Raw genomic sequence first — 26,525 nt, 5'->3', positions numbered from 1 at the left:
GGGGGGCTGCCGGAAAAATGCTTGAGTTTCCCATAGACTTACATTGGGCTTGTTACTCGGACCGAGCACCCGAGTATTCCAATTAGCTTGACCCGAGCAACAAGGACACCCGAGCATTTTAGTGCTCGCTCATCACTAGTCTTTGCTTATAAAAGTTCAGATTAAATAGCTAATTAGATAATATTTTGGAACAGCGCTATTTGATGTGATGCTATTTATTCATCCTATTTCACAGAATTAAATGTGAAATTTGATACGCTTGACGCTGCCTCAGATAGTGCTTTATTTTCTTATTTGTTTAAAATAACACATTTTTTTCCAGTAAACTTTATTTATATATAACAATAGTACAAAGTGGGTCCTTGGCTTGCAAAATAGGAGTGTTTCATATTTACAATAGGTACACAATAATATATTAAAATAATAACAAAACTTTTTTTGTCTCCGAACATTTTTAAATAATTAAAACTTTCTTACATTTTTTTTTTTTTTTTCACAACAACTGTAAAAATGACAGAAAAGAAGCGAGGCAGACATAATAAAAAGAATCAGGGAGAAACAAAGACACAATTATTATACAGAAGTGCAGTGGAACTAGAAAGTTGAGCACCCCAACATTCTGCAATCCGATTGGGTGGTTTGGTTCATTAAGTGACACCTTGAGAAAGTAGAGTATTATTAAAGGGGAAGAAATGGCATTGATGGAATTACGAACCATTCTGATTTTGGCACAATTTTGTATTTCCTTCATTTTTTTTTGTCAACTATATTATTCCAACCTGCATTTAATTCTGATAACACCATTAGTAGAACAGACCTACATATCTTGGCAAACAGACAGAAATGGAATATAAACAATACAGTATAATTTTCATTCAACTACCAAAAATACAGTAACTATTTGCTGCACTTTTTATAAGTGTTTGGCAAGAAGGCATATGGTTTAACACACTCTGGAAAGCAGGAGACAAGGTGGTTTAGCACAGGCTGAAATACAGGTCAACATTTGCAAACATCACATACAGACAACGTCTTTGAATATGTAGGAGGTCAGCAAGGTACTGCCCAGCAATACATTACTAGATCTCCCAGCTCTATGTGGGTCTGATGGACAGAAGGTTGAGGGGGCTTTGGTATGCAGGTGTGGAGTTGGCAAGCTGCATCAGAAAGTGGGCGCCATAAGTCACATTCTCCTGGTGGTACATCAAGAGTACCCTATACATAAAAGAATATATGCTGGCTAAAGCAATTCTTGGAACATAGTGATGATTTTTTGAAATTTATAAGAAAAACTAAGGGATCCCCTGAAACTACTTACAAGCAACACCGACTTTACCACTGTACATATTAGTAAGCTAAGGAATGTTGCGACAGATCTACTTAAACCACCAATCAAATTACAAGAGGCAGGTGTTCCAAGAGCAAAAAGTATTACACAAAGATCAAAAATAAATATCTAACGCTATTTCAAGTAATGGCTGCTGTAAACATATTTTCATTAGGAAATGACCTGGTGGGTTATGTGTCTGAATACAATGTGTGGTCAGGTCATCTGACTAGCAGATGACCCTAGTGGTAGCACAACTGAGATGCGTCCTCCTCTGGTGAGAGAAACCTTGTGAAGAGGGAGACAAGAAGGAATGATGACCATTGTCCAATGTAGTGTTTGCTGCAGGGTAAGGGAAACATTATTGTAGTATCTGAAATACCTCTGGATTTCAATGAAGACCACCATTCTGAGAAGTCTAGCAGGCTCTTCACTCATAGATTTAAAAAGGCCTGCCTGAGCGATCACTTCGGATTTCTATCGGCCTGACTTTTACTCTGTACATACATTACGATGTAGCCACATTGGGTTGAACCAGCATATTGTAGCTAAGCTATAGTCAAAAAGAAAGGTCACATACTACTGTGGTCATATAAGTGCACACATTTGCATATAGAGGTCATTGGTTGTCAAAATTGGTAAAAACATCTACAACAATAAGATCATTCTTCTTTATGTTTAAAGGCCCTGGTATTAAGCCAATAGGGCAACTAAACCGGTGATAGCTGCGTGCGTGTGGCCATTGTTATAGAGTAATGACTGTTAAGGGCTCTCCAAAGAGAACCTTAAAGTGGTTATGTGACACGGGCACATTTATCACCTATCCACAGAATTGCTGACAAGTATCTGATTGCTGCTGGGACATTCACTCATCACTAAAATGGGGGGTCTAAATCCCGCTATTCCTCCTTATTGTAGTTGTGCGGTGCTTGAACGGTACGGTGGTGTCACATACGTTAATGTCTATAGAACTGACCAAAAACAGCAGCCCAGCTGTTATTGTGGGCCGCACCGAAACTAGGGAACGGCAGGGCGCACCAATAAGCTCTTTACTGTAATCATGCACTGAGAAAGAACAGAGTAAATGAGACCTCCATTTTAGTGATTAGCAGGGGTCCCAACAATCAGACATCGCATATTCTGTGAATATATGTTAATATTTAACGAGAAATAAGTTCAAATGTATTTTCGGATCATGGCAATTGTTACTGAGCTTATCTCAGTCACATCCTAAACATTTTATGGCTTTGTGCTGAGTGTTTTAAGACGATGTAGCACGTAGAAGAACCCTGTCTGCGAAACAGGAGAAAACTGTAAGGTGACATAAAACAGCCACCCTGCAGTTTCCAGTATGTTTAGGATGAAGATTGCAATAATCTTAAAACACATTTGCATTATATAAAGGCCATGAAATGACCCAGCCCCTATTCCATAATGAAGAATAGGAAGCCACGGACAATTAGTGTTATATCATAGGCCTTGTTACCTATATGATGAACGTATGTGGAATCTGGGTGAATTAACACTACGTTTAGCACATGTCAAGCTTCATGTTCTACTGAAGATTTCTTAGCTGCCAAATCTTGGGAGAAATCATGAATAATGAAATATTTTCTGTTTTTATTGTCAGTTTGGGAACCATGTTCCATCAATACAATATAATCCTTATGGACATGACTTTAAAGGGAAATGCTATTTTTAGGTAGAATATGAGCACCCATCCCTATTATGGAGATTCATTATTTTGGCAAATGAGCATCTAGTACATATTCCACCATAATAATGTACAAAGAAGGAATTATTGTAAACGAGATGACTGAAGAAACTTGTACAATGTGCTGGCTTCCATATTTAGATGACATGTATACATAATGAATGGTATATTAGATTATTCTGGAGATGTACAGAACTGCCTTTCTATACAGCGATAGGAGTGGGTTAGTTACTGGTAGTATGATGGTATATGGAAGCTGATCACTGGTGTAATACTGTATACGGCTTCTCTATTCAGCAATAGGGGTGGGTTAGATATTGGTAGTATTAGAGATTATGGTATATGGAGGCTGGCGTACTACTGTATAATGATTTTTAGGGTATTGTTCAGAAACATACTGCTAAGGGCCAGGTGTTTCCATGGATAGCAATAGTTTTAGCACACGAAGCAATGAAACATGGCACAGAATCATAATGAGGGTCATTTCACTTGGTTAATGGACACATGCCTCTTGCTATCAAAAATTTGCAGTTGGATTAGCTGGTGAATTTGGAGCGAGTGACCTTAAGTACAGTTCCTCAGTAGATAGGCGATGGGGCGCAAGTCTTCTGGTAGATCAGCTGGTAGTGGATACATGTTGCAAAAATCCATAGTTCTCCGATTGTTTTTCAAATCTTGAAAGTCATCCCTTGAACCAGTGCAAAATATGCCAAGTGTGGCCGCTTAAGAATTTAAATCTATGAAAATTCCCTTTGTGTTTTTCTTTCAGGGATGAAAAATAATGTACTCTTCCCCCATTAATACCCTTTCCCCAAAAAGCAATAAATAATAATAAAAATAGGAGTCTTTCGAAGAAAAAACAAGCTAGACAAACAACCAAACCAACAAACAGAGCAGTTGAGTCTTCTCATGTTATGCAGTCTCTTAATTTACGTACAACATGCAATCAGCCGCCTGCTGGGCTTGTGGAAACTCCGGTGACGTCTTCAGGGTCTCAGAAGGGATGATGAACGTGGAGCTGGTTTGGCTGCTTTCCTCATTCTGCGAGGCAATCGACTGAAGGATCTTCTGATGTTTAATGTGATTCTTCACAGTTGGAAAGAATGTCCAGGGAACCCTGCAGCTCTCATAAGAGTCTTTGCCAGGACTCTGTCCCCTTCCATGGTTAAAGAGCTGTATTGAAATTCAGCTGTCAAAACTCATGGCTGCTATCAACTGCTCCACTTTGTAGGCTAAGCGGTGTCGACGCCCCTGCTCATCCTGTTCCAAGGCTGAAATCAGCTGCAAACCAGAAGACAATAAAGGCTTTAACAATAGCACAGAAGCATTAACCACATACAGGGGAACTTATCCAAAATCTACATAGAATCTCTCTGGTGAAACAAATTATATTGTTATATCAAGATATGTTTCGAGTTGTGCTGTCTTGTATAATAATTTACAGCTAATATGGAAATATTAAGCAGATTACAAACAGTAATTTTTTTTGTTTTATTTTTGGTATTTTTTTGGGGTCACTAGTGTTTTTACCAAAACACAGCATGCTCTGTGTGTTTATTCCATACATGTTCCCATAGGCTTCTTCATAAGGCTTAACCTGCCTGAATAAATTATGTCTATATAAAAAAAATAACTTGACAGCCTTTAAAAAAATACATGATGTTTCTCATGAGCCAAAAAAAAGTTGTAAAAAAAGCTATGGGGAAAATTTAATATTCCCTCTAAGTTTTCTAGTAATACAAAGTTGCATTATTTGTCACAGGTGGAATTAGTGTAAATTGTTGTGATTTACTCAGTAACATTTTTAAAATAGCGTGTGGGGCTTAGAAAAAAGGTCTACCATTGTGCAACAAATTTACCATCATGTACGCAGCAGCTGAAACCTATAACAGCCCTCACAGATAACCCCAAAGATGTGCCAACTTTTTATGATACCTGCATCCCTTTATAGATATGGCACATCCTATTTAAAGGGCTGTTCTCAAGATTGAAAGCTATCCCCTAAAAATTAGATAGGAGACAACTTTCCAATCGCTGGGGGTCCGAACGATCCCTGAATGGAGCAGTGGTCGATCATGAGCACTATTGCTCCATTCACTTTTAATAGGAGAGCCAGAGATTGTCAGATGCTGCGCTTGGCTGATCTTCATCACTCCCATTAGAATGAATGGATCAGCGATATGGATGATCGACCTCCGCTCCATTCAGCTGGAGCTCTTCAGAGTCTCTTGGGATCCCTGGGGGCCAGCGATTGAAAAGTTATCCCATGGATAGGGGATAACTTTTATACTTGAGAATGCCCCTTGAAAACTGGCAGGCCTTATAAATTCCCTCCCTTCTGAGATAAAAGCCTATAGCCAGTATTATGTAACTACAGCTAATATGCGATCCCAGGTACAGTCCATGGACAAACATCTGGGATTTATTTACGTAGGTTAAACTATTACTATATAAACTATACTTATTGCTTATCTTTGTTAGTAGACATAGTAAAAATTAAATCACGGGTGGTCTGGTCCAAAACCATCACAAATTCATCTGCCATTAACGCTTATAGCAGCACTCCTCCTCCCATAAGATTTTTTATCCTCTTAATACATTGCAATCATCATATATTACATAGCAATGTGTACTTACAATTGCTCATTTTGCCTTTCTACCCAGTTAATTCTTCTGTTTTCCATTAGGTCTGTGACATCACTTCATTAAAAACTGACTAGCTGAATCCTTCTAAACTCTATGTAGAAGCAGGAGGTCAATTTTCCCTGCATGAGTCATAAGTCACTGCAAAAGTCCCTGGCAGTGGGGAGGGGCAGAGCAGCTGGGTCAGGAGGTGAAGAGGGGAATGATTTTTACATAGAGCAGAGAAAGGAGAAGAATTAGCTGGGCAGAAAGGCAAAAGGAGTAATTGTAAGTACACAGTGCTATATAGTATGATGACTGCAATATATTAGGAGGATAATATCTTTGATGGGAGAAGTGTTTCTTTAATACTATTTTCTGCTTAATGAAAGGGAATGGGTCAATTATGTCCTGTAAAGAACATGCTGGACTTACTCCTTTTCATGGTGCTTTCTACATAGAAGGCTGGCAGGGTTCTCCATGGCATCGTATTCGATTTCTGAGGACTCAATGTGGATTTTAAGTGCAGCTTGGAGTTTAGGGTAAGCGGTAAATTTATGTGAGAGCCCATTTATGCGTACACATTTTTAGCTTATGTAAAGATAGTAAAACTCTAAAATCTCCTATGTATATGAAACAACCAGATTTCTTCCATACAGTTATATGAAAAAGTTTGGGCACCCCTATTAATCTTAAGCTTATTGTTTTAGAAAAATTGGTGTTTTTGCAACAGCTATTTCAGTTTGATATATGTAATAACTGTTGGACACAGTAATGTTTCTGCCTTGAAATGAGGTTTATTGTACTAACAGAAAATGTGCAATCTGCATTCAAACAAAATTTGACAGGTGGATAAGTATGGGCACCTCACCAGAAGAGTGACATTAATATTTAGTAGATCCTCCTTTTGCAAAAATAACAGCCTCTAGTCACTTCCTGTAGCTTTTAATGAGTTCCTGGATCCTGGATGAAGGTATTTTTGACCATTCCTCTTTACAAAACAATTCCAGTTCAGTTAAGTTTGATGGTCGCCGAGCATGGACAGCCCTCTTCAAATGATCCCACAGATGTTCAATGATATTCAGGTCTGGGGACTGGGATGGCCATTCCAGAACATTGTAATTGTTCCTCTGCATGAATGCCTGAGTAGATTTGGAGCGGTGTTTTGGATCATTGTCTTGCTGAAAGATCCATCCCCTGCGTAACTTCAACTTTGTCATTGATTCTTGAACATTATTGTCAAGAATCTGCTGATACTGAGTGGAATCCATGCATCCCTCAACTTTAACAAGATTCCCAGTGCCGGCATTGGCCACACAGCCCCAAAGCATGATGGAACCTCCACCAAATTTTACTGTGGGTAGCAAGTGTTTTTCTTGGAATGCTGTGTTTTTTTGCCGCCATGCATAACGCCTTTTTGTATGACCAAACAACTCAATCTTGGTTTCATCAGTCCACAGGACCTTCTTCCAAAAAGAAATTGGCTTCTCCAAATGTGCTTTTGCATACCTCAGCAGACTCTGTTTGTGGTGTGCTTGCATAAACGGCTTCTTTCGCATCACTCTCCCATACAGCTTCTCCTTGTGCAAAGTGCGTTGTATAGTTGACCGATGCACAGTGACACCATCTGCAGCAAGTTGATGCTGCAGCTCTCTGGAGGTGGTCTGAGGATTGTCCTTGACTGATCTCACCATTCTTCTTCTCTGCCTTTCTTTTGTTTTTCTTGGCCTGCCACTTCTGGCCTTAACAAGAACTGTCCGTGTGTTCTTCCATTTCCTTACTATGTTCCTCACAGTGGAAACTGACAGGTTAAATCTCTGAGACAGCTTTTTGTATCCTTTCCCTGAACAACTATGTTGAATAATCTTTGTTTTCAGATCATTTGACAGTTGCTTTGAGGAGCCCATGATGCCACTCTTCAGAGGAGATTCAAACAGGAGAACAACTTGCAAGTGGCCACTTTAAGTAGCTTTTCTCATGATTGCATAAACCTGGCTATGAAGTTCAAAGCTCAATGAGGTTACAAAACCAAAAAAAGTGCTTTAGTAAGTCAGTAAAAAGTAGGTAGGAGTATTTAAAACAAGAAAATGATAAGGGTGCCCATACTTATGCACCTGTCAAATTTTGTTTGAATGCAGATTGCACATTTTCTGTTAGTACAATAAACCTCATTTCAAGGCAGAAACATTACTGTGTCCAACAGTTATTACATATATCAAACTGAAATAGCTGTTGCAAAAACACCAATTTTAAGAAAACATTAAGCTTAAGATTAATAGGGGTGCCCAAACTTTTTCATATAACTGTATCTGGATAGGGTTTCCATTTAGTAACCGTTCAGACCCTGACATACATTATTCAGCTTCACCACGCCAGTTCCCTGTTCTTTCTTCAGGCGGTCACTCCTTACCTCCACACTGTATTTACTGACATAGGAGTAGATCTCGTTGAGTGCACTTAGCATATTAAACTCTGATGCATGCATACGAGATTGCTCTGCGAGGTAGGCGTTCATGTCCTGGTCGCTGATGGCTGGGAGCTTCGCAATATCAGCATAATACCTGTAAACGCAGATGGATGCACTTTATTTATTGTCCATTCTGATTATTACATAACAATCTCATTTAAAAATTGCATTTTCTATTGCTCATTACTTCACAGGGTTACAAAAATTTCTATGTTCACAGCTACACACATCATTTTGGAGATCTCTTCCTGATTCTCCACTTTCTCTCCATAGATCCCAGTAGTGTGAGCCATTCATTTCGATAACCAGACAACATGATTGCACATGGTACTTCCAGTCATTAGCAATGATTCCGCACAACTAACCTCTCCACCCAATTCTTGTAGTTGGGGATATCCTTGGCATAGAGCAGCTTGTTGCTGGGAGAATCTTTTCCAAGCCGATGCTCTGAGGTGGAACAAGAGTCCATGAAGGTCTGAGCCACTACAGACAAGCAGGCATCTGTGATACTGCCTTTATGGATGTCAAACACAAACTGAGGATTCTTGATAACATTCACCCAAAAGCGAAGCGGTAAACTGAAAAAGAGGTAAAAAAAAGAGAAGGGATGATTAAAGGTCTGACAAGCACACACAATTCCACCAAGAACATCTTGGCATTTTAACTTTAATCACACCCTATTTCTTGCACATTGACTCACCAATTGCTTTTCCACGTGTGTCGGACATCTGTGTCATAGATACTATGCCTGTCTGCCTGTTCATCCAAGAAGTCAAACATGTACTTAATAGCAAGAGGTAGAGCACTCCCGCGGTGCACTGTACTGAACAATGTCTCAAAAAGGTCATCCACAAATTTCTGGAGTGTTCCCTATAGGATAAAATAATAACAAGTGAGTACCTTAAACAGCTATTGGTTTAGCTATATAGTGTATAGCAATGTAGGAAATAGTGATGAGCGAGTGTGCTCTTTTAACCCATTAATTGTGCACGCACGGGTGCTCTCCGAGTATCTTCAACGTGCTCGTATATTATGTTCCAGTCCCTGCCTCTGCATGATTTATGGCTGTTAGTCAGCTTCAACACATGTGAGGATTCCCTAACAAACAGGCAATCGCTGCATGTGTTAAATCTGTCTAACAGCCATAAATCATGCTGACGCACTGATTCAAACATAATGTATGAGCACACCGAAGATACTCGGAAAGCACCCGAGGGTGCTCGGTAAAAGGGTTGAACGAACACGCTCGCTCATCACTAGTAGGCAACTTTTGAATCCCCTTGCGTGGTCCTTTAAAGGGAATCTGTCACCAGGTTTTTGCTATATAATTATAGTTTATAAGGCCGAAAAAAGGCCGAAATAATCTGTGAGCAGATTCCAGTGATGTGTCAGTTACTGGACTGCTTGTGTAGTTTTGCTAAAAAAGTTTTATCTACTGCAGATCTCCCAGTTCTCTGAATGCTGAGATCTGAATAACTCCGTCCCCACCACTGATTGTCAGCTTTCTGTGTACACTGTGCATAGGCAGAAAGCTGCTAATCAGTGGTAGGGGTGTCGTTACATCGAGCAGGAGGACTAGATGGCATGAGACAACTAGTCCTGTAGTTATAATCTCCAGCTGATAAAATACTGATTTTATTGAAACTGAAACAAGTAGTCCAGAAAGTGACACATCGTTGGAATCAGGGTCACAGCCCCTACATTATGCTGCTCTAAGATTAAATAGCAAAAACATGTTGTTAAAGGCCCCATTATACATTTGATTAACATTGGTAAAACCTACTGATATCGCTGTGCTTGTCCAATAGTCTAATGTGTATAGGGGCCGTCCGATTCTCCCCCACAGACGATGTAGGGGGAGATAAGAATCCAGCAAATCAAATTATATAAGCTGCTGCCAAAGAAGTCTGGCACGGCTTTCTCATAGCAAACGTGGAAGTGCTTGGCAGAGCGAGTGAGTAGAGCTAGCTTTCATTCGATCGGTCAGCGGGTAGCTACAGTATGTATTGTGTATGGGGGGGTCTAAGGCCAAAATATGACCTGATGCTATAGATACCTACTCTTGAAATAATTATTAGTCCAAGGGTGAAGAGGCCTGACTGTTACATGTTATCTCGTCATCAACAAAAGAACACTTGTCTCATTTGTTGATGTATGTCCAGATATGACAGGAATACCGCCATAGTTGCAGGTGAGTCCGGCGGTTACCTTGGTTGCTAGCAGCCTTGTCAAGTAGATTTCTGAAACCATCTTGCTTCCCCGGTCCCCTTCTTTCTGGTCTCCATGTTCATGGTTTTTCACCAGGTGCCAAACTTTAACGCCACTCTCAAGATCTGGGGTGATCATGGGGGCACGAGACCTAAGGCTATCAGGGCTGCCGGTGTAGCGGAATGTGGAGTCTACAAGAAGGGTCATACAATAATATTCAACACATATTTTAAGGAATAAGATGGTGGGGGCTAGGTCAAAGGAAAATACACACAAAATAATGTCCATGGATAAATATGACACCTGCCTGTACAGCACAAGGTAGCCTGTAGCTGCCTTTTTACATACCTGCACACGTCTTGTAGAGGTAACAGGTGGAAAGTGAAATGACGTTGGCCCTGAGTCAAATGCCGCCAGTGTTAATGAGCCATAAGTTGCCTTGCAGTTTATCCAGAGAAACAGCAAGAGGCTTAGCACAGCTTAGCAGAGAAAGCACTATTTAGCAATAAAAATGCCGTCAAATTAGAAGAAGGCAGCGGAGGTTTTATTTTGATTGTGTCTGTTGTCAGGCTGAAGCAGATACAATTATGCTGTGTAAGTAAGTGTGCATGCAGAAAGCCAGAGCCGTTAGTCACCGCCGGACAGAGACTGAGCAGACGCTGGTGCTTCTCTCATGACATGACTATTCCCATTCTCCTTTGCTCCATGAACATCTCCATCAGCTCCAAACAATACACAATCCCAGTTAACATGTCCAATGTCACCATTAATATTACGGCTAATGACAGAGACGTGCAGGAGCCAGAAGTAAGGTTTTATGGTGGCTTTTCCTGAGCGCCGAGCCTCAAATCACCGATCAGCAGCATTGTTGATTCCCAATAATATGTTGTGATGCTTTTCTTTCCACTGTAATCATGTTTGCTCCAATTTTCATAATTTACATGTTAATGAATGAGAGAGACAAATGTTACTGATACTGCCGCCTTTGCAGACGGTTAGCGGCTGAAGATTTATGTCGCTTGTGCCGTGATCTGCATAGAAACGGCTCCTGGGAATCTTTGCCGAGAACAGTAACCCTGTGAGTTCTGGAGAAGGCTGGAAGATACCGCACTTCTTACTAGTTTATTTCCATTTTATTCAGATTTCCGTCAAAATATACTTTAGTGATAATTTTATAATTAGATCAGAATGTTCTGTACATCCAGTGTCATTAGACAACGACTGGGGCAACCAGATTACCGCGCACTTCGGGCAGTATGAGGCTAGTCTTTATTGGCAGCAATGTTGCTTTTACCTCCGTACCAGCTTTTACGCATGGCGTCCATGTTTTTCTAGAGAGTATGGTATAGCTGTAATACATTAACCCCTTAGTGATCCATAATGAAGAGCTATGGCATGATGGTGGTGTTAATGCTCTATGACATATATTTTCACCATGCCAATCTCACAGATGTGAGTGTACGCATGAGATCAGCTGGCTGTATTACACAGCCCTGCTCTCCAGCCAAAAATGTCAGGATTGGGGGTAACTCAGATCATAGCAGTTTAACCCCGTAGATGTTATAGTCAATGGCGATCATGGTATCTACGTCATTAGGCAGAGGTAGGGTGCAAGGGGTTAAAGGGTAATAGTTATCAAAACTGGCCCATAGCAACCAATCCCGTTGCAATTATTTTCCCTAAACTGCTCTGGGAAAATGAAAGCAGCCCTGTGATTGGTTGATATGGATAACAAGGCCTTAATTTCTAAACTAAGCCAATACAGGTTTTAGAAAGTATTTCTCCCAGGTAACAACTAAAGTGCCCATAAACCTATAGAAAACCAAATCAAAAACATTTCATGCCACGTATACTTGTCGTCTCTGCCATCTATTCACTATTTCACAATAACAACAAAATAATAATCCTCTACCAACAGAAACCACTACAGATTACAAGAAGGCTTGGCCTCTCTATGCAAAAAAATATTATTTTAAGGCATCATTCACACATCTATTTTCCATCAAAATTAGTAAGCCAAAACCACGAGAACAAATATGTATAAAGATTTGCACATCTTTCATTTTTTGGACCCTTTTTTTTACTGATACAAAATGTTGACCAAAATGTGTGAAAACCGCCTTGTCTATAATATATATATATGTATATATATATATATATATATATATATATATATATATATATATATAAAACAGGTATACACTTTTTATACAGTTCTGAGCTAAGAACATCTCTGCTTGCGGGTCATGAATAGATTGATATGCGGATTCTTACCGTATCTGCTGATGGAGGTGCGGGATATGCTTGCGGAAGCTGGAATGTTATATGATGAGGTTTGTTTCGGGACAAGAGCTACTACTGAACGATCGGAAACCTGCAAAAAAGTAATGCCGTCATTAGATGAGCTTTACTTCACTCTTGTATGAGGCCAAGGAACAGAAGTTTCATGAAAAGCTCCAATTATTGGACTGTTAGTTAAAAGCCACATATCTGATTTGTCAAAAATCACCCAAAATAATTATTTGTTAAAAAAACAAAAAAAAACAAAATCTAATGTTGCAGTGCAGTAATATAGTGACATGAAATTAACTCTTCGATCTTCTTTTCACATTTGAAGATTTTGTTTATTTCACATAAAGAAGACCTTTCACCAGTTTTAGCATGTTCTTATCTCTGTTGCGGAGATATTGGCTTCCAAATTTCCTAATCTCCCCTTCAGCCAATGGGGCGCTAGCAGACATTTTTTTCTGGGGGCGGTTACTTTTTCCCCTGCATAACATTAACCAATCATAAACAGGAAGCGTCATGCAGTGGAATAAAAAAAACAAGTACCAGAAAATGCCAGACCCGGCTTTCCATGCCACTGGTTTGGCTGCTAAAGAGGAACCTTTATTAGTTTTAACATGTTAAACTGACCACATCATGGAAAAGTGGTTGCAAAGCTGAATAAAATGTATTTTTAATTTTTTTTATTTCTAATATCCACTGCGGAGATATTAGCATGTAAAATTTAGATTCTAATTTACACTAAGACTAAGGGGGGTTAGCAGACATTTTTCTCAAGGGTCGGATATTTTTTTCCCTATATGATGTTTACCAATTATAAGCAGGAGGCATCATGAAAAAGCAAAAAAAAAGAACACACCTTCAAAGAAGCTTATAACAGGCTTTCTCCTGTGAGACATGTAATGACACACAGCCCTGCTCTCTTCTCAGTCATCTCATTTCCGGAATCTACTGTGCTTACAAGCAGGGGAGGGGACAGAACAGAGCTATGTGTCATTACAAACATCTACCGCTCTCATCCCACGGCACAGTCAGTGTTATGGGAGTACAGCAGAGCTGACAGTGCCATGGGGTGAGAGCTGCTGTTGCAGAGGTGTTTAATGATACACAGCTCTGGGGTAATCCACTTCATGATGCCTCCTGCTCATGATTGTTCAATGTCATGGAGGGGAAAAAGTTACTGCCCTGCAAGATGAATCTCTGCCAACAGTAATGATTGGTCATAGTGTAAATTAGAATCTAAACCCTATGAGCTAATAGCTCCACAACAGAGTTGAGAAATAAAAAAAATATATGTTTTATTCAGCTCTGAAGTCACTATTCCATGATGTGGTCAGTTTAACATGCTAAAACTGGTGAAAGGTCCTCTTTAACAGCCAAGCCAGTGGCCAAATAATATCCACTGTAACCTTATGGCATCAGAGAATAATGATGATGGTGAAAGCAGATCCTAGGCAAATAGCTAATATAGGGTATATCGTGAAGCGACATCACGTGTGCATCCAGGCCTGTCAGTGGGGAAAGATTAAGTGGTTTAACAAGGGTTCATACCCTCAGTCAATAACATTTTTATGCCTTGTGCTATGATTTTAACCTTTATTGTTGGAAAGTCTCCCTGATTGTCGTTTCCGATACAAGTCGGGGATATTTTTTCACAAAACAATAGCACTGCTGTGAGTGATCTTACGTCCCGAGATAATGTGACTCATTTCCTCACATGAAGTGATGTTTGTACTAGGAGCGTTTCCATATAGCCCAGCCCAGAATCCAAACAAGAAGTGCTCAGAGATATGTCATGTGAGCGGCTAATCGCGCGTGAGAACCACCGTTTTCAGCACTTTTTTAGCCTCTCTCATTTGCAGCCCCATTTTAAAGATGGAGAGTGCCGCTGATTTAATTAAGGCTGGAGCACAAAGAGAATAAGCAGCTATCATAATGTTATGGACCATAAAGCATTCTTATTAAACCATTTTTTATTCTAACTGATTTTATGAACTTTATAAAAATGTGATTTATGGGAAGACAAGCAATAAAGCCATCTTTCACAGGCCTAAATTGCCTGTCCCTCTATTACATCCGGAGGATTAATTAGATAAAAGTCAAATTGTAGATGAGTATTAGTGCTAACGAGATTCTCCTATATGAAGGTTCACATCTTATCCTCTTCACGTGGGTGGTCTTCATGGATCTTAAGAACTAAATGTAACTAAAATGTATAGAATAAGAATTCTTTTGCACAATGGAGGGATTATGCTGGGGTTTTTTTTTGTAAAAATTTGGTAATGCTAACACTTGCTCATTACATTTTCATTGGACTAATTAACAATGCCCTCGCTGGTGATAAAATGGCCGCTACTTTGTAACATTTCAGGTTTCTCTACCTAGCAGAGAGCAATAAATCTGCAGTTGTAAGGACACGGAGAAAAATGCCAGAAAAAGGAGAAGATACATTATAGATGACCTTTAACTTTGGATTTAAGATCTTTAGTTACGGTATTATTATATTCCATCTCATTGGGTGTAGATTTTAGACATTTTTAGGAATTCTCATTTGTGCCTCATGCACAAGGCTGTAATAAAGATCCATAAAGCAGTCATAATACAGTGCTCACAGAGGCGTATGGGGCTATACCTTATACATGAGGCCTTAGTATCTTGTTCAAGTGCAGAGACGAGGTAACCCGAACTATAAAGATTGGGGTTCACACCGAATGCCTAATGTCCGGTGCGGAACTCCGAACACTGACTTCTCTTGGAAGTCCATTTTAGTGTTCGGATGGAGAGAGACTCTTTGGGGGTACTCTGCTTCATACGACAGCCCCCTACCCCTTACTACGACCATTTTACAGCACCAAAGTTCGGGTCCCCATTGACTTCTATGGGATTCAGGTAGAGTTCAGGTACCCTAACAGAACTTTGGACTAAACTTTGGTCGAACCCGAACATCCACGGATAAGCTCAGCCCTATTCATGTGTTATATTCCACACATGGATATCGCTCTGTGATTAAAGCTTTGTCAAACGTTGCACTTTACTTAGAGATCATACATTACCGGATGGATTTCTCACAGAAAACTGGCGTGTGTCAATTCTAATCAAGACCAGCCACCAGCAATCCTTTTAGAAGTAATGGCAGGATCCCCCAATAGAGAGTCATCACATTGAACACAAATCATCTCATTTTATAGGGTATTGAATGTGGAGATGTGAAACCTCAACTAAGTGGCAATGATGCTGCATTTTTGCTGATCTCTCACTTAAAGTAATAAGTCTGTAACAGAATTAAGTCTAACTCGAGTGCCCTTTCAGCAGGAATTAATGCACTTCCTGGGTCTCTATCCGTTATAGATTATGTCCAAAGTGCATTACATTAGAAATAGCCAAAAGTCAAGTGTTCACATTCATGATGGAAAATTAATATACAGCATCTGACAGATGAGTTAAAGACCTATTCACACCATGCGTTTCTATCTCATTAAAAATTACTTTTTTCTTTTTGGTCAATTTTGTGGTTGAAAAACAGTTTTTTCTCCGATAGGAGCTTGCAGTATGAGCACAGGTTATAGGACTTAAAGTGCTATTCCCATCTCCAAGATCCTATACCAATATGTAGCAGGTGTAATAATAGTAATAATATTAGCAAATATCTCCAATGAGAAATGTAGTGCAGTTTTTTCTGATTGGCTATGTCTCTTTCCTCATATGCAGGGCATTGCAGGACCTTAGGTATCCATGGTTACGACCACTAGCAACTAGCTAACTGTCACTAGATCGGTGGTCGTAACCATGGATACCCAAGGTCCTACAATGCCGATACATGAGGAAAGATACATAGTGAATCAGAAAAACTATACTACATTTCTAATAGGAGGTAATTGCTAATATTATTATTATTACATCTACTACATATTGGGATAGGATCACGTTGGAAAAACAAAGGCGTAGGGGTGATCTTATTACAATGTGCAAGTGTTTGAAGGGACAGTACAGATATCTTTGTAATGATCACCTAATCTTGCAATGATGAAGAGCGGTCATTCTCTACATCTAGAGGAAAGAAGGTTGAATCTTCATCACAGACGCAGATTCTTCACTGTAAGGGCAATGGAAATATCTGCCTTATGATGTTTAATGGTTGATTCACTACAAAAGATCAAGGAGGGACTGGATGCTTTTCTTAATAAAATATAATGTAACAGGTTATGGGTAAATCCTTGTGACCTAGATCAGTGAACTAATGGGATTGTCAGACTAGTCGGGAAGGAATTTCTCCTCGACTTTGAGGCTATTAGCATCAACCTCATATAGTTTTTGCCTTCTTCTGGATCAGAATGTTAGAATTAGGGTATATGCACACGGCATGTTTTTTAGGTGGATTCCACCTGGAACCTGCCTGCAAAAGCACCAAGAAAGATTTAATATATGCACAGCATTGTCAAAATGACTAGCTGTGCACATGTTCAGTCGTTTAGAACTTCTTATAACTGCTTCGGGCTACGGACGCCGTGAAGCGGCTAAAACAAGTGATCTGATTATTCTTCAGGCATTTTCATGCTTGGAAGACACCACTACACTATATATAGATCTATAAAAAGAAAAGATGACAGCAGCAAAGACGCCACAAAAATGATTAAAAAGACGCATCAGGAAAAACATACTGTAGAGAGACGTTACGTCTTTTACTGGCCCTAAATTAGGATATGTAACTTTATTGCTAACATTTCAATTACAGTTAATTTTATTTGGCGGCACAGTATAGATAATTAACGAATTTAATAGATCCCTATAAAAGAACAAGACACCACTGGATGTCTGGATTCTTTTTTTTCTCTCATTGACAAACCTCGAAAGCTCCTTCTTGACAGCTTGACCTGGTCATTCTTAACATCAATGGTCTCAAGCTGTGTTTCTCTAACTGTGCTGGAATTACAACTCCCAGCATATTTTGAGCTTGCCAACCATAGATCTACTACTCTGGATCATACAAATCAGTATTCATGTGTAGGTAAAGTACCTGGTAGTGCATGAGGGTGTTCAGTCTTTTCCAGTCTCCTTCTATCTTGGTTGTGATGTCTTCATCTTGTAGGACAACCCTAGCTATGCGTCCTTGTCTCCATTCTGTTTAGGGGGTCACACAAAAGACAATTCATATATGATCAAAAGCCTGACTACTCTGCATGTTGTCTGAGCTTTTACCGATGAGGCAATTTAATCTAATGCAAAAGCAGCTAGACCTGTCATGTCTATACAGGAATTAATGCACCGTAAGGTTCTTCCACACATTAGTCTTTTTGATACATATGCTATCCGTCATCTTTGCGTATAGATCAAAGACCCATTACAATGAATGTGTGCCTTTTTTTCTTGCAAAAAAACCCTAAAATGGAGACTTTGTCCTACTTTGTTCTGTGTGATGGATCAAACTCATCAATGCATGTCAATGGCCCCGTGATAAAAAAAATGAAAACCACACAGATGTCACTATGTGCTGTCCATAAATTACTGCTTTGTGTGTAGGAGAAGCTAAGATTTTTTTTTTCTTCATATAAGAAATACAGATGCAACAAAAATTGTAAAATCTGTCACAATGAAGAAAAATGGTCCCAGCACACTGGAAAAACACAGACCATTTTTCATGTATGGCCACGGCCCCACTATCAGTATTTTTTCTTAGGAGTGAGAGCCAAAACCAGGAGTGGGTGATAAATGCAGAATTGGTGACTTGTTTCTGTTATTCCTTTTCACTGATTGTTCCTCACCTGGTTTTGTCTCCCACTGCTGGGAAAAAATACTGACCAAATACTGACCAAACACTGATAGTGGGGCCGTGGCCTATCAGAAAAAAACTGATGTGTGAAGCCAAGAAGGCACTGATCTGAACAGAACATATTAAAATTGCTGGAGGATTTGGAAATTAGCGTCACATTTATTCCAATTGTTTATCTCATTAAAAACTGAATTCTAAAGTGAAAGACTGCGACCTTCATTGTAGCACACACAACGTAAGAGAATGTGATCAGTCATACTGCGGCTATGTAACTGGAAAGGTGGAGCATACCCAAGTCCATGTCCACAGCTCTTGGCCTCTGAGAATATGGCACGTTCTTGTATACTGCATCCAAGATCTTTTCCTTGACCTGAGTGATAGTGTCACAGTTTAAGGCCTTTACCGGTATCTCTGGACTATTTTCATTGTCGGGGTTCACACAGTTCAGGATCTGCAAGGAAACAATGGTTGAAATGATTAAATTAAGTTTAAATGTCACTATACCAGGAATATGCTGCTGACACCTGGGTGACAATGTTTAGTTAACACTGCAGTCACCTGCTATAAGAGAGCATTTATAGGATATATTCACATGTGCCAGATTTGTTGCAGAGCTTTGTACGACTGTCACATTCATCTTAATAGGAGTTGCAGAAATTTATGCACCTGCTACAAAAAGAAGCCCATGTATAGAAGGGGTTTTATATTTGCTGTAATTTCTACAACATCTGCCGCATGTGAATGTATCTTAATACAGTGTAGAATTAATATTATTTTGTGACATCTCCCATAGAGGGCAGTAGCGCACTGCTTTATGGAATGGAATTGCTCCCTCTTGTGGAAACTTGCAATAATTACCAGCGTTTTGTACTCAATCTGCTGACGAATCAGCTTATCTTCACTCAATGAATAGCGGGCTTCTCCAGTGATTGAATCTATAGGTCCTTTTTCCATCTGCTGCTTAATGGCACAATGTAACATGAAGAGGGGCTCCCCTGCACATTCCTAAAAAAGCAAACAAGCACTCGTATATCATCAAAGATTTAAATATCAGTCAAAATCCGAAAAAAAAACTTTACAACTGAATATCTATTCACTCTTTCCTAGTTTTCTTGTTAAAAAAAATCAATTAGGAGAAGCATGAAGTCACAGACACATAAAAACTAATTCAGACGCCCACTTTCCACGTAAATGTTCTATCCATGTTCTTCCCAGATAGGACACGTGTCCACTATGATCTCTGAAGCTGTTCACATGCCCCATATTTTTGCAAAACGTGTTTATGTTATTATATTCTGTTCTAGCCCCTTCTTTATTTTACATAAAGGGGCTAGAACAGCTCCAAAACGCATAGCAAGTTAATACATTTTTAAATAGTTATCACCTTAGTAGCATTGCGGTTGAATCCTCGGCAGCGCTATTTTCAACCATCTATATCCCCCATTTCTTTATAAAAATATTTGGAGGGCAGATAATCATAGTTGATAATGCTATTATGCCCTCCCAAAAAAAAAACATGCTGACTTAGGACTCATTCACATGTCAGTTTTTTGTGCACGAGTGCTATCAGTTTTCTTTTTTTACATGTCCATGATTTTCTTCGGACCGAGTGGTTCGTTCAAAATCGCGGAGACAAGTGCGAAATTGATCCGAGTGTCGGATCAAACTCATCAATGAACGTCTATGGGTCGGTGAAAAAATCTGACAGCATTCGGATACCATCCGTGTGTTGTGCATTTTCACTGACTGATAGGAGAAAGTGGAGAAAAAAGTTATAAAACTCTGACCAATCTGATGAAAATCTATGAAGAATCTCCCATACCTCAAAATTCATTCAGATGTCAGGGTTTTTTTGACATATGAGAAAAACGGACCGAGTTTCATCAGTGGTTTTCATCAGATTTTTATCAGTGTCATCAGAGATTGGTCAGTTTCATCAGTTTTTTTCACTGACGAGAAAAAAGAAAAAAGTTTCTCCACTTTCTGCTGTCAGTCCGTGAAGAACAGACTGCGCACAGACAAGTTTCTGCGATTCTGCCAGAGGAAAAAATTTGACACGTGAAGAGCCCCATAGACTGTCATAGGTACGAGTGCTATCTGTGAAAAAAATGGATAGGACTCCTAGGTGAACAACTGATGTGTGAATGAGGCCTTAAGGAGGTGGAACATAGTCAAATATATACACTTTTGGACTATGATGGACCAATAATGTCAGCAGATTTGCAAAAAATATATTTTAATACCGATTTTGATACTAAAGGGCTGAATGCTTGTCAGAGGGAATAAACACAAAGTGAAAAATTATGTCAAGTATGATGTCACATATTTTTGAACAATCCATATAACTACAGGTGCATCTCACTAAATTAGAATATCATCAAAAAGTTAATTTATTTCAGTTCTTCAATATAAAAAGTGAAACTCATATTATATAGAGTCATTACAAACAGAGTGATCTATTTCAAGTGTTTATTTCTGTTAATGTTGATGATTATGGCTTACAGCCAATGAAAACACAAAAGTCATTATCTCAGTAAATTAGAATACTTTATAACAACAGTTTTTAAAATCCGAAATGTTGGCCTACTGGAATGTATGTTCAGTAAATGCACTCAATACTTGGTCGGGGCTCCTTTTGCATCAATTACGGCATCAATGCGGCGTGGCATGGAGGCGATCAGCCTGTGGCACTGCTGAGGTGTTATGGAAGCCCAGGTTGCTTTGATAGCAGCCTTCAGCTCGTCTGCATTGTTGAGTCTGGTGTCTCTCACCTTCTTCTTGACAATACCCCATAGAGTCTCTATGGTCTATGGGGTTAAGGTCAGGCGAGTTTGCTGCCAATCAAGTACAGTAATACTGTTGTTTATAAACCAGATATTGGTACTTTTGGCAGTGTGGACAGGTGCCAAGTCCTGCTGGAGAATGAAATTTCCATCTTCAAAAAGCTTGTCGGCAGAGGAAAGCATGAAGTGCTCTAAAATTTCCTGGTAGACGACTGCGCTGACTTTGGCCTTGATAAAACACAGTGGATCTACACCAGCAGATGACATGGCTCCCCAAACCATCACTGATTGTGGAAACTTCACACTAGACCTCAAGCAGCTTGGATTGTGGCCTCTCCACTCTTCCTCCAGACTCTGGGACCTTGATTTCCAAATGAAATGCAAAATTTACTTTGCATTTACTTAGTGTCAATGACTGCCTTCTGAACATCTGTCAAGTCAGCAGTCTTCCCCATGATTGTGGAGCCTACTGAAACAGACTAAGGGACCTTTTTAAACGCTTAGGAAGCCTTTGCAGTTTTTTTTTGTTAATTATTCTAATTTACTGAGATAATGACTTTTGTGTTTTCATTGGCTGTAAGCCATAATCATCAACAGTAACAGAAATAAACACTTGAAATAGATCACTCTGTAATGACTCTATATAATATGAGTTTCACTTTTTGTATTGAAGAACTGAAATAAATTAACTTTTTGATGATGTTCTAATTTAGTGAGATGCACCTGTATATTTGTATGCAAGATCTACATTTCTAGCATGGGAAGCAATCTGTACATTGAATAAATACTAGGTGGGATGTGAGGCCATGAGACACTTTAATTGTTTTACCTTAAGGAATTTGTGCAGGAGGAAAGCAAACCAGTTAGTCAGCATCTTCTCTGCCACAGACTCTGTCCTGAAGGGAAAAAATACAGGATTACAATGTGCCGTCACCGCAAACACACATCCAGCATTGTCGTCAACCATGACCCTACCTGCCATATTTATTGTTTCTGTTATCTCTGAAAGCAGATGATTACATGACTGCAAAATTGCCAAAATCTTAAAAGGAATATTATTAGTAGTGACATCATTTTGTAATAATTTTTGGGTAACACTATTTTTGCAGAATGTTTAGTAATGTGTGTACATGTAAGAACTAGAGAGGAGAAAACCTTGTTTTACAGCCAACAGCCTCTTTATCACTAGGGGTGGTGGGTAACTGACAGATTGACAGCTTTATTGTACTGCTGAGCTAAGATAAGCAGATTTCACACTGGCAATAGCAAAAGAGCATTGTAGACACCCTATGTAAAGTCGGAACATAAACTAATACCACAGACTATGCATCTGCTACTACACGGTAAAGCAATCAGAAAAGTAAATGATCTTAAGAGCCCCTAAATGTCATGACCATTAGCACAATGCCAAACTCTCTCCTTGAAGCCTGAATCGACATCACAGTCCACCCTCTGAGGGCTGCCGATGGCAGCAATAGTCCTCACCATGTAACACCTACTTGATCAACTGTGATCATGTATGTACCACCATGCTGCTCATAGTGAATGCTGAGTGGGCATGCTTATAAAGTAATCTGTTTTCCACTGAAAAGCTGATCTTCAACTTATTCGGAGATGCTCGGCATGGGATGAGCAAAATTTTGAGAGTGTTGAGGCATATACTCACATACTGCTACGTCTGCATTCACACTGGCTCTGATATGCTATGCTGGGGTTTTTGTGTTGCTGTGATAGCAGTGATGTTCAGGGTGAAACTGAAAATCACTGGTTTGAAGTCACTACAGATACAATTTAGGGTATCAGCTTCTGGGTTATCAATCTTGATAAAAGTCATATAGTTATACTCTAGCAACCCTCTTGATTGGCTACATGCAAAAGGTTTATCTAACAGTAATGGTGATTTAAAACCAGGCATCCTATAGGTAATCTGTCAGCAGGGATTTGCCATTTAATCTGTGAGCAGCATGATCTAAGGGTAGGGAGGCTGATTGTATGTATCAATTACTGAGCTACTTCTAGTTTCAATAAAATCAGTGTTTTATCAGCAGGAGATTATCACTGGAGGACTAGTTGTCTCGTGTAATGTAGTCCTCCTGTTCTTTATAACCTCACCCTCACCGCTGATTGGCTGCTCTCTCCCTATATGCAATGCACAAAGAAAGCTGCCAATCAGTGGTGTGGGCAGGGTTATACAGAGCTCAGCATTCAGAGAACTGGCAGATCTGCAGCATATTAAAACTGTGATGTTATCAAAACTGCAGCAAGCAACTCAGTAAGCGATACATCACTGGAATCAGGGTCTCTGCCCCTACATCATGCTGCTATCAGATTATATAACAAAAATCTGGTGACAGATTCCCCAGGCAGTTTACAAGAATGTGATCAGATCCCTTACATCAATGGAAGTGTGATCCTGAAAGAGATTTACATTTCCACTCTCAATATACTACCATGTGTGAGATTTTGGGGTAGAGTAACACCACGCGCATCCCCTTCCATGGTGATCGCCATTCTGTGGAAATGAATGGAACTGGTTGAGGCTCCCCCCAGTGCTGGGAAGGGGGCTTACAATGCATATAATAAGTGGGCTTTGTCCTCCTTCTCATGTTGTTAATCCTGTGCAAGCCGTTCACACTTCATGTTAAGCTTCACAAAGGGAAGAACAAATCTGCCTTTCAAAAAGCGGCTGTAATTTTTTTTCCTGAGCTGCGTGATTTTCAAAACCCCAGAGATTATTCCAACAAATCTCTGCTTTTTTTATATTCTTCCCGGCACAGCAGCCGTAATTATTACATTTCTTTTCTCGTCTTAACGAAAAAGGAACGCGCCCCACAGAGCGTTCAGCCACTGAAAAGGGAGGAGAGGTGCAGGATTTATGACTGCGGTCTACGCATGTTAACTCTTTCAACCGTACATGGCTACAGGTGATCCGAATTAATAATAAGCACGTGCACTACAAGTGCAATATCTCATATATAATATAGTGTACAATCTCCAGGAAAAAATATGTTTGTTTACTGGGTGAGGGAAAAGCAGGCGAGCAGGGGAATGAAAGTTTAATGTAGAAATGTAAGTAAATAACTCATGAAGAGCTCCGGAGGGCAAACTTTGACTCAAAAATAGTAGTTCAGTATGAGGAAGGCGATTCTGCTCCTGTTCAACAACACAGGTTCATATTTTACAACGCGTTTTGGGGCAGCCGAAAAAAAGGATAAGTGAGTAGAAGCACGATGTTGCAATTTATCCTCTACTAGAGATCCATTTCATGCATCATTGTATAGGGTCTGACCTAATGGTTGATGTGTCTGAATACTGCTCCACAACACCATTCAGAGCGAACCTGGTCACCCTGATTATAGGGAATAATGACATTGCATCAGAACATAACAAATGTTTCCTAGGAAGTGGCATTTCGTTTTTCGTCACTTGCTTTGCCTTTCTAACCCTGCGCTGCTTATTCCCCCTGATCACGCACATTGTCGTCAGCAGCCCCCCACCCCTTGTCTTTCCCCAATCCTCTACGGACTTCACCCCACCACCTTATTCAGGAAAACTGTCTGCCTCCGTATCCCGTCACCAAACAAATTTCATTTTGAAACAACCAAGCATGTAATTAAATTGCCGGAATACGACTCTGGATTTTTATTCTATCTCTCTCTCCCTCACTGTGTATTCTCCCTCAGGCCATGGCTGATCTTTCCTGCTCCACATTAATATTTACCGTTTCCCAAAAATAATGGATGTGTCCTTGCCGCGAGGCCTCAGGGGGGCGGCACTGTTTGAGCCTCTGTATTGATGTATTGTGAGTCCCTCTGGTCACAACAGGGTTAATCCATCTCTTTATTCCCCCCCCCCCAGCACTGAAAACGTCAATGGGACTGGCTCTTATTAATGGCAGAGAGGATGGGAATGATTTGCTTAGGATGTGGGTTTCTCTACGGTAGCATAGAATAAGCCTGGGGGATCCTGTCGCTGCACACACTGACTCCCCTTATTTATGATAGGAGTGGGTCCGGTCGCCAGTTCAGCCACTGTCCTCTACAGACACATCCACCATATGTCCCTCACTGAATTTCTGCAAGATACGTGTCTACGTTACTAATGCTTCATTGCTGGTTCTGATCGGGTTACTCGCGGGGGGGGGGGGGGCGAATGACCGTGTGGCTCAAGGGTTAATATTTCTCGTTCAGGCCTATTTTTAGCCTCCTCAGTAAGAGTGATGAACTAATATTACTAGCTGGCAGTGGAAGCACAGACACCCCCTCCTTTCTCCGCTCTCCCACAATCCCCAGGGGAAATTAACAAGGATTCCATTATTGTGTCTTGTGGGACAGTTTCTGTGTTAGCGGACACGCGAGAATCTACGGCAATTTCCTGTGCACAGAACCCCACTTGTTGTGTTTGGAACTGAAACCTGTGCCTAAGGGCAAACCTTTACACGACTGCAGGGCAAAGGTAGCCTAATTAAAGGTGGCCACCATGTATGATAACATTAACCGAAGCCTGTGGACCATAAGCCATCCAAATGGAATGTTCTAAAAGACACACAAACTACGGCTCTCCAGGTGCGGCTGCTCGACAACCCTCATTGGGAAAATATACACGTATATATACAGTATACATGCACTATACATAGGAGTAACGCAGTTTACATTTCACATATTCAGTATATATTAATCCATATAGGCCCTCATTCATCAAGGCAATTAAGCTAGCGTAACTTGCTTTAAAAAGTTTCAAAATTTTGCACAAAAATTGTGCATGTTTTGGTATTTTTACACCCATTTTTGCCAGTTCTGCCAAAATGGGGGTAGCTGGGTGAGACGAGGGCGGGAAGCAACAGCTTATCTAATTCAGGACAAGCTTTGGCGTTCCTTATGCCAGAAATCTTATTCCAGTCAGGAACTTGAGTAAGATTTGTGGTGCTCCTGATAAATTAAGAGGCGTGCGTCACTCGTCACACGATCCTGATTCATTAAGAAGCGTGCATCACTTGTCAGACGCTCCTGATTCATTAAGAAGCGAGCGTCACTCGTCAGACTCTCCTAATTCATTAAGAAGCGTTCTTCACTTGTCAGAAGCTCCTTATTCATTAAGAAGTAAGCATCACTCGTCAGATGCTCTTGATCCATTAAGAAGCGAGCGTCACTCATCAGACGCTCCTAATTCATTAAGAAGCGAGCGTCACTCATTAAGAAGCGTGCATCACTTGACAGACGCTCCTGATTCATTAAGAAGCGTGCGCCACTCATCAGACGCTCCTGATTCATTAAGAAGCGTGCATCACTCGACAGACGCTCCTGATTCATTAAGAAGCGTGCGTCACGACAGACGCTCCTGATTCATTAAGA

General features: G+C 40.1%; 1 protein-coding gene across 2 annotated transcripts in view; it reads right to left on the bottom strand.

The window, feature by feature from the left end:
• Positions 1 to 998: 998 nt before the first annotated feature.
• The window catches only part of PLXNA2 (plexin A2), a 340,362-nt gene continuing 314,835 nt past the window's right edge, over positions 999 to 26,525 (bottom strand). For both annotated transcript variants that reach the window (XM_073666861.1, XM_073666863.1), the window contains exons 23-32: positions 22,004 to 22,070; positions 19,250 to 19,396; positions 18,683 to 18,842; positions 17,639 to 17,742; positions 12,613 to 12,712; positions 10,339 to 10,529; positions 8,831 to 9,000; positions 8,496 to 8,708; positions 8,074 to 8,224; positions 999 to 4,322 (exon numbers count right to left, since the gene is read on the bottom strand). In XM_073666861.1, the coding sequence (XP_073522962.1) occupies positions 4,227 to 4,322; positions 8,074 to 8,224; positions 8,496 to 8,708; positions 8,831 to 9,000; positions 10,339 to 10,529; positions 12,613 to 12,712; positions 17,639 to 17,742; positions 18,683 to 18,842; positions 19,250 to 19,396; positions 22,004 to 22,070 (1,399 nt within the window). In that variant the 3' untranslated portion in view covers positions 999 to 4,226. The remainder of the gene's footprint in view (positions 4,323 to 8,073; positions 8,225 to 8,495; positions 8,709 to 8,830; positions 9,001 to 10,338; positions 10,530 to 12,612; positions 12,713 to 17,638; positions 17,743 to 18,682; positions 18,843 to 19,249; positions 19,397 to 22,003; positions 22,071 to 26,525) is intronic.

This window comes from Phyllobates terribilis, unplaced genomic scaffold (genome assembly GCF_046119375.1).
Source record: "Phyllobates terribilis strain yellow unplaced genomic scaffold, ASM4611937v1 Scaffold_2__4_contigs__length_985480577, whole genome shotgun sequence".
Lineage (NCBI taxonomy): Eukaryota > Metazoa > Chordata > Amphibia > Anura > Dendrobatidae > Phyllobates > Phyllobates terribilis.
The sequence above is the reverse complement of the archived record's forward strand: the minus strand, read 5'-3'. Positions and strand labels throughout refer to the sequence as shown.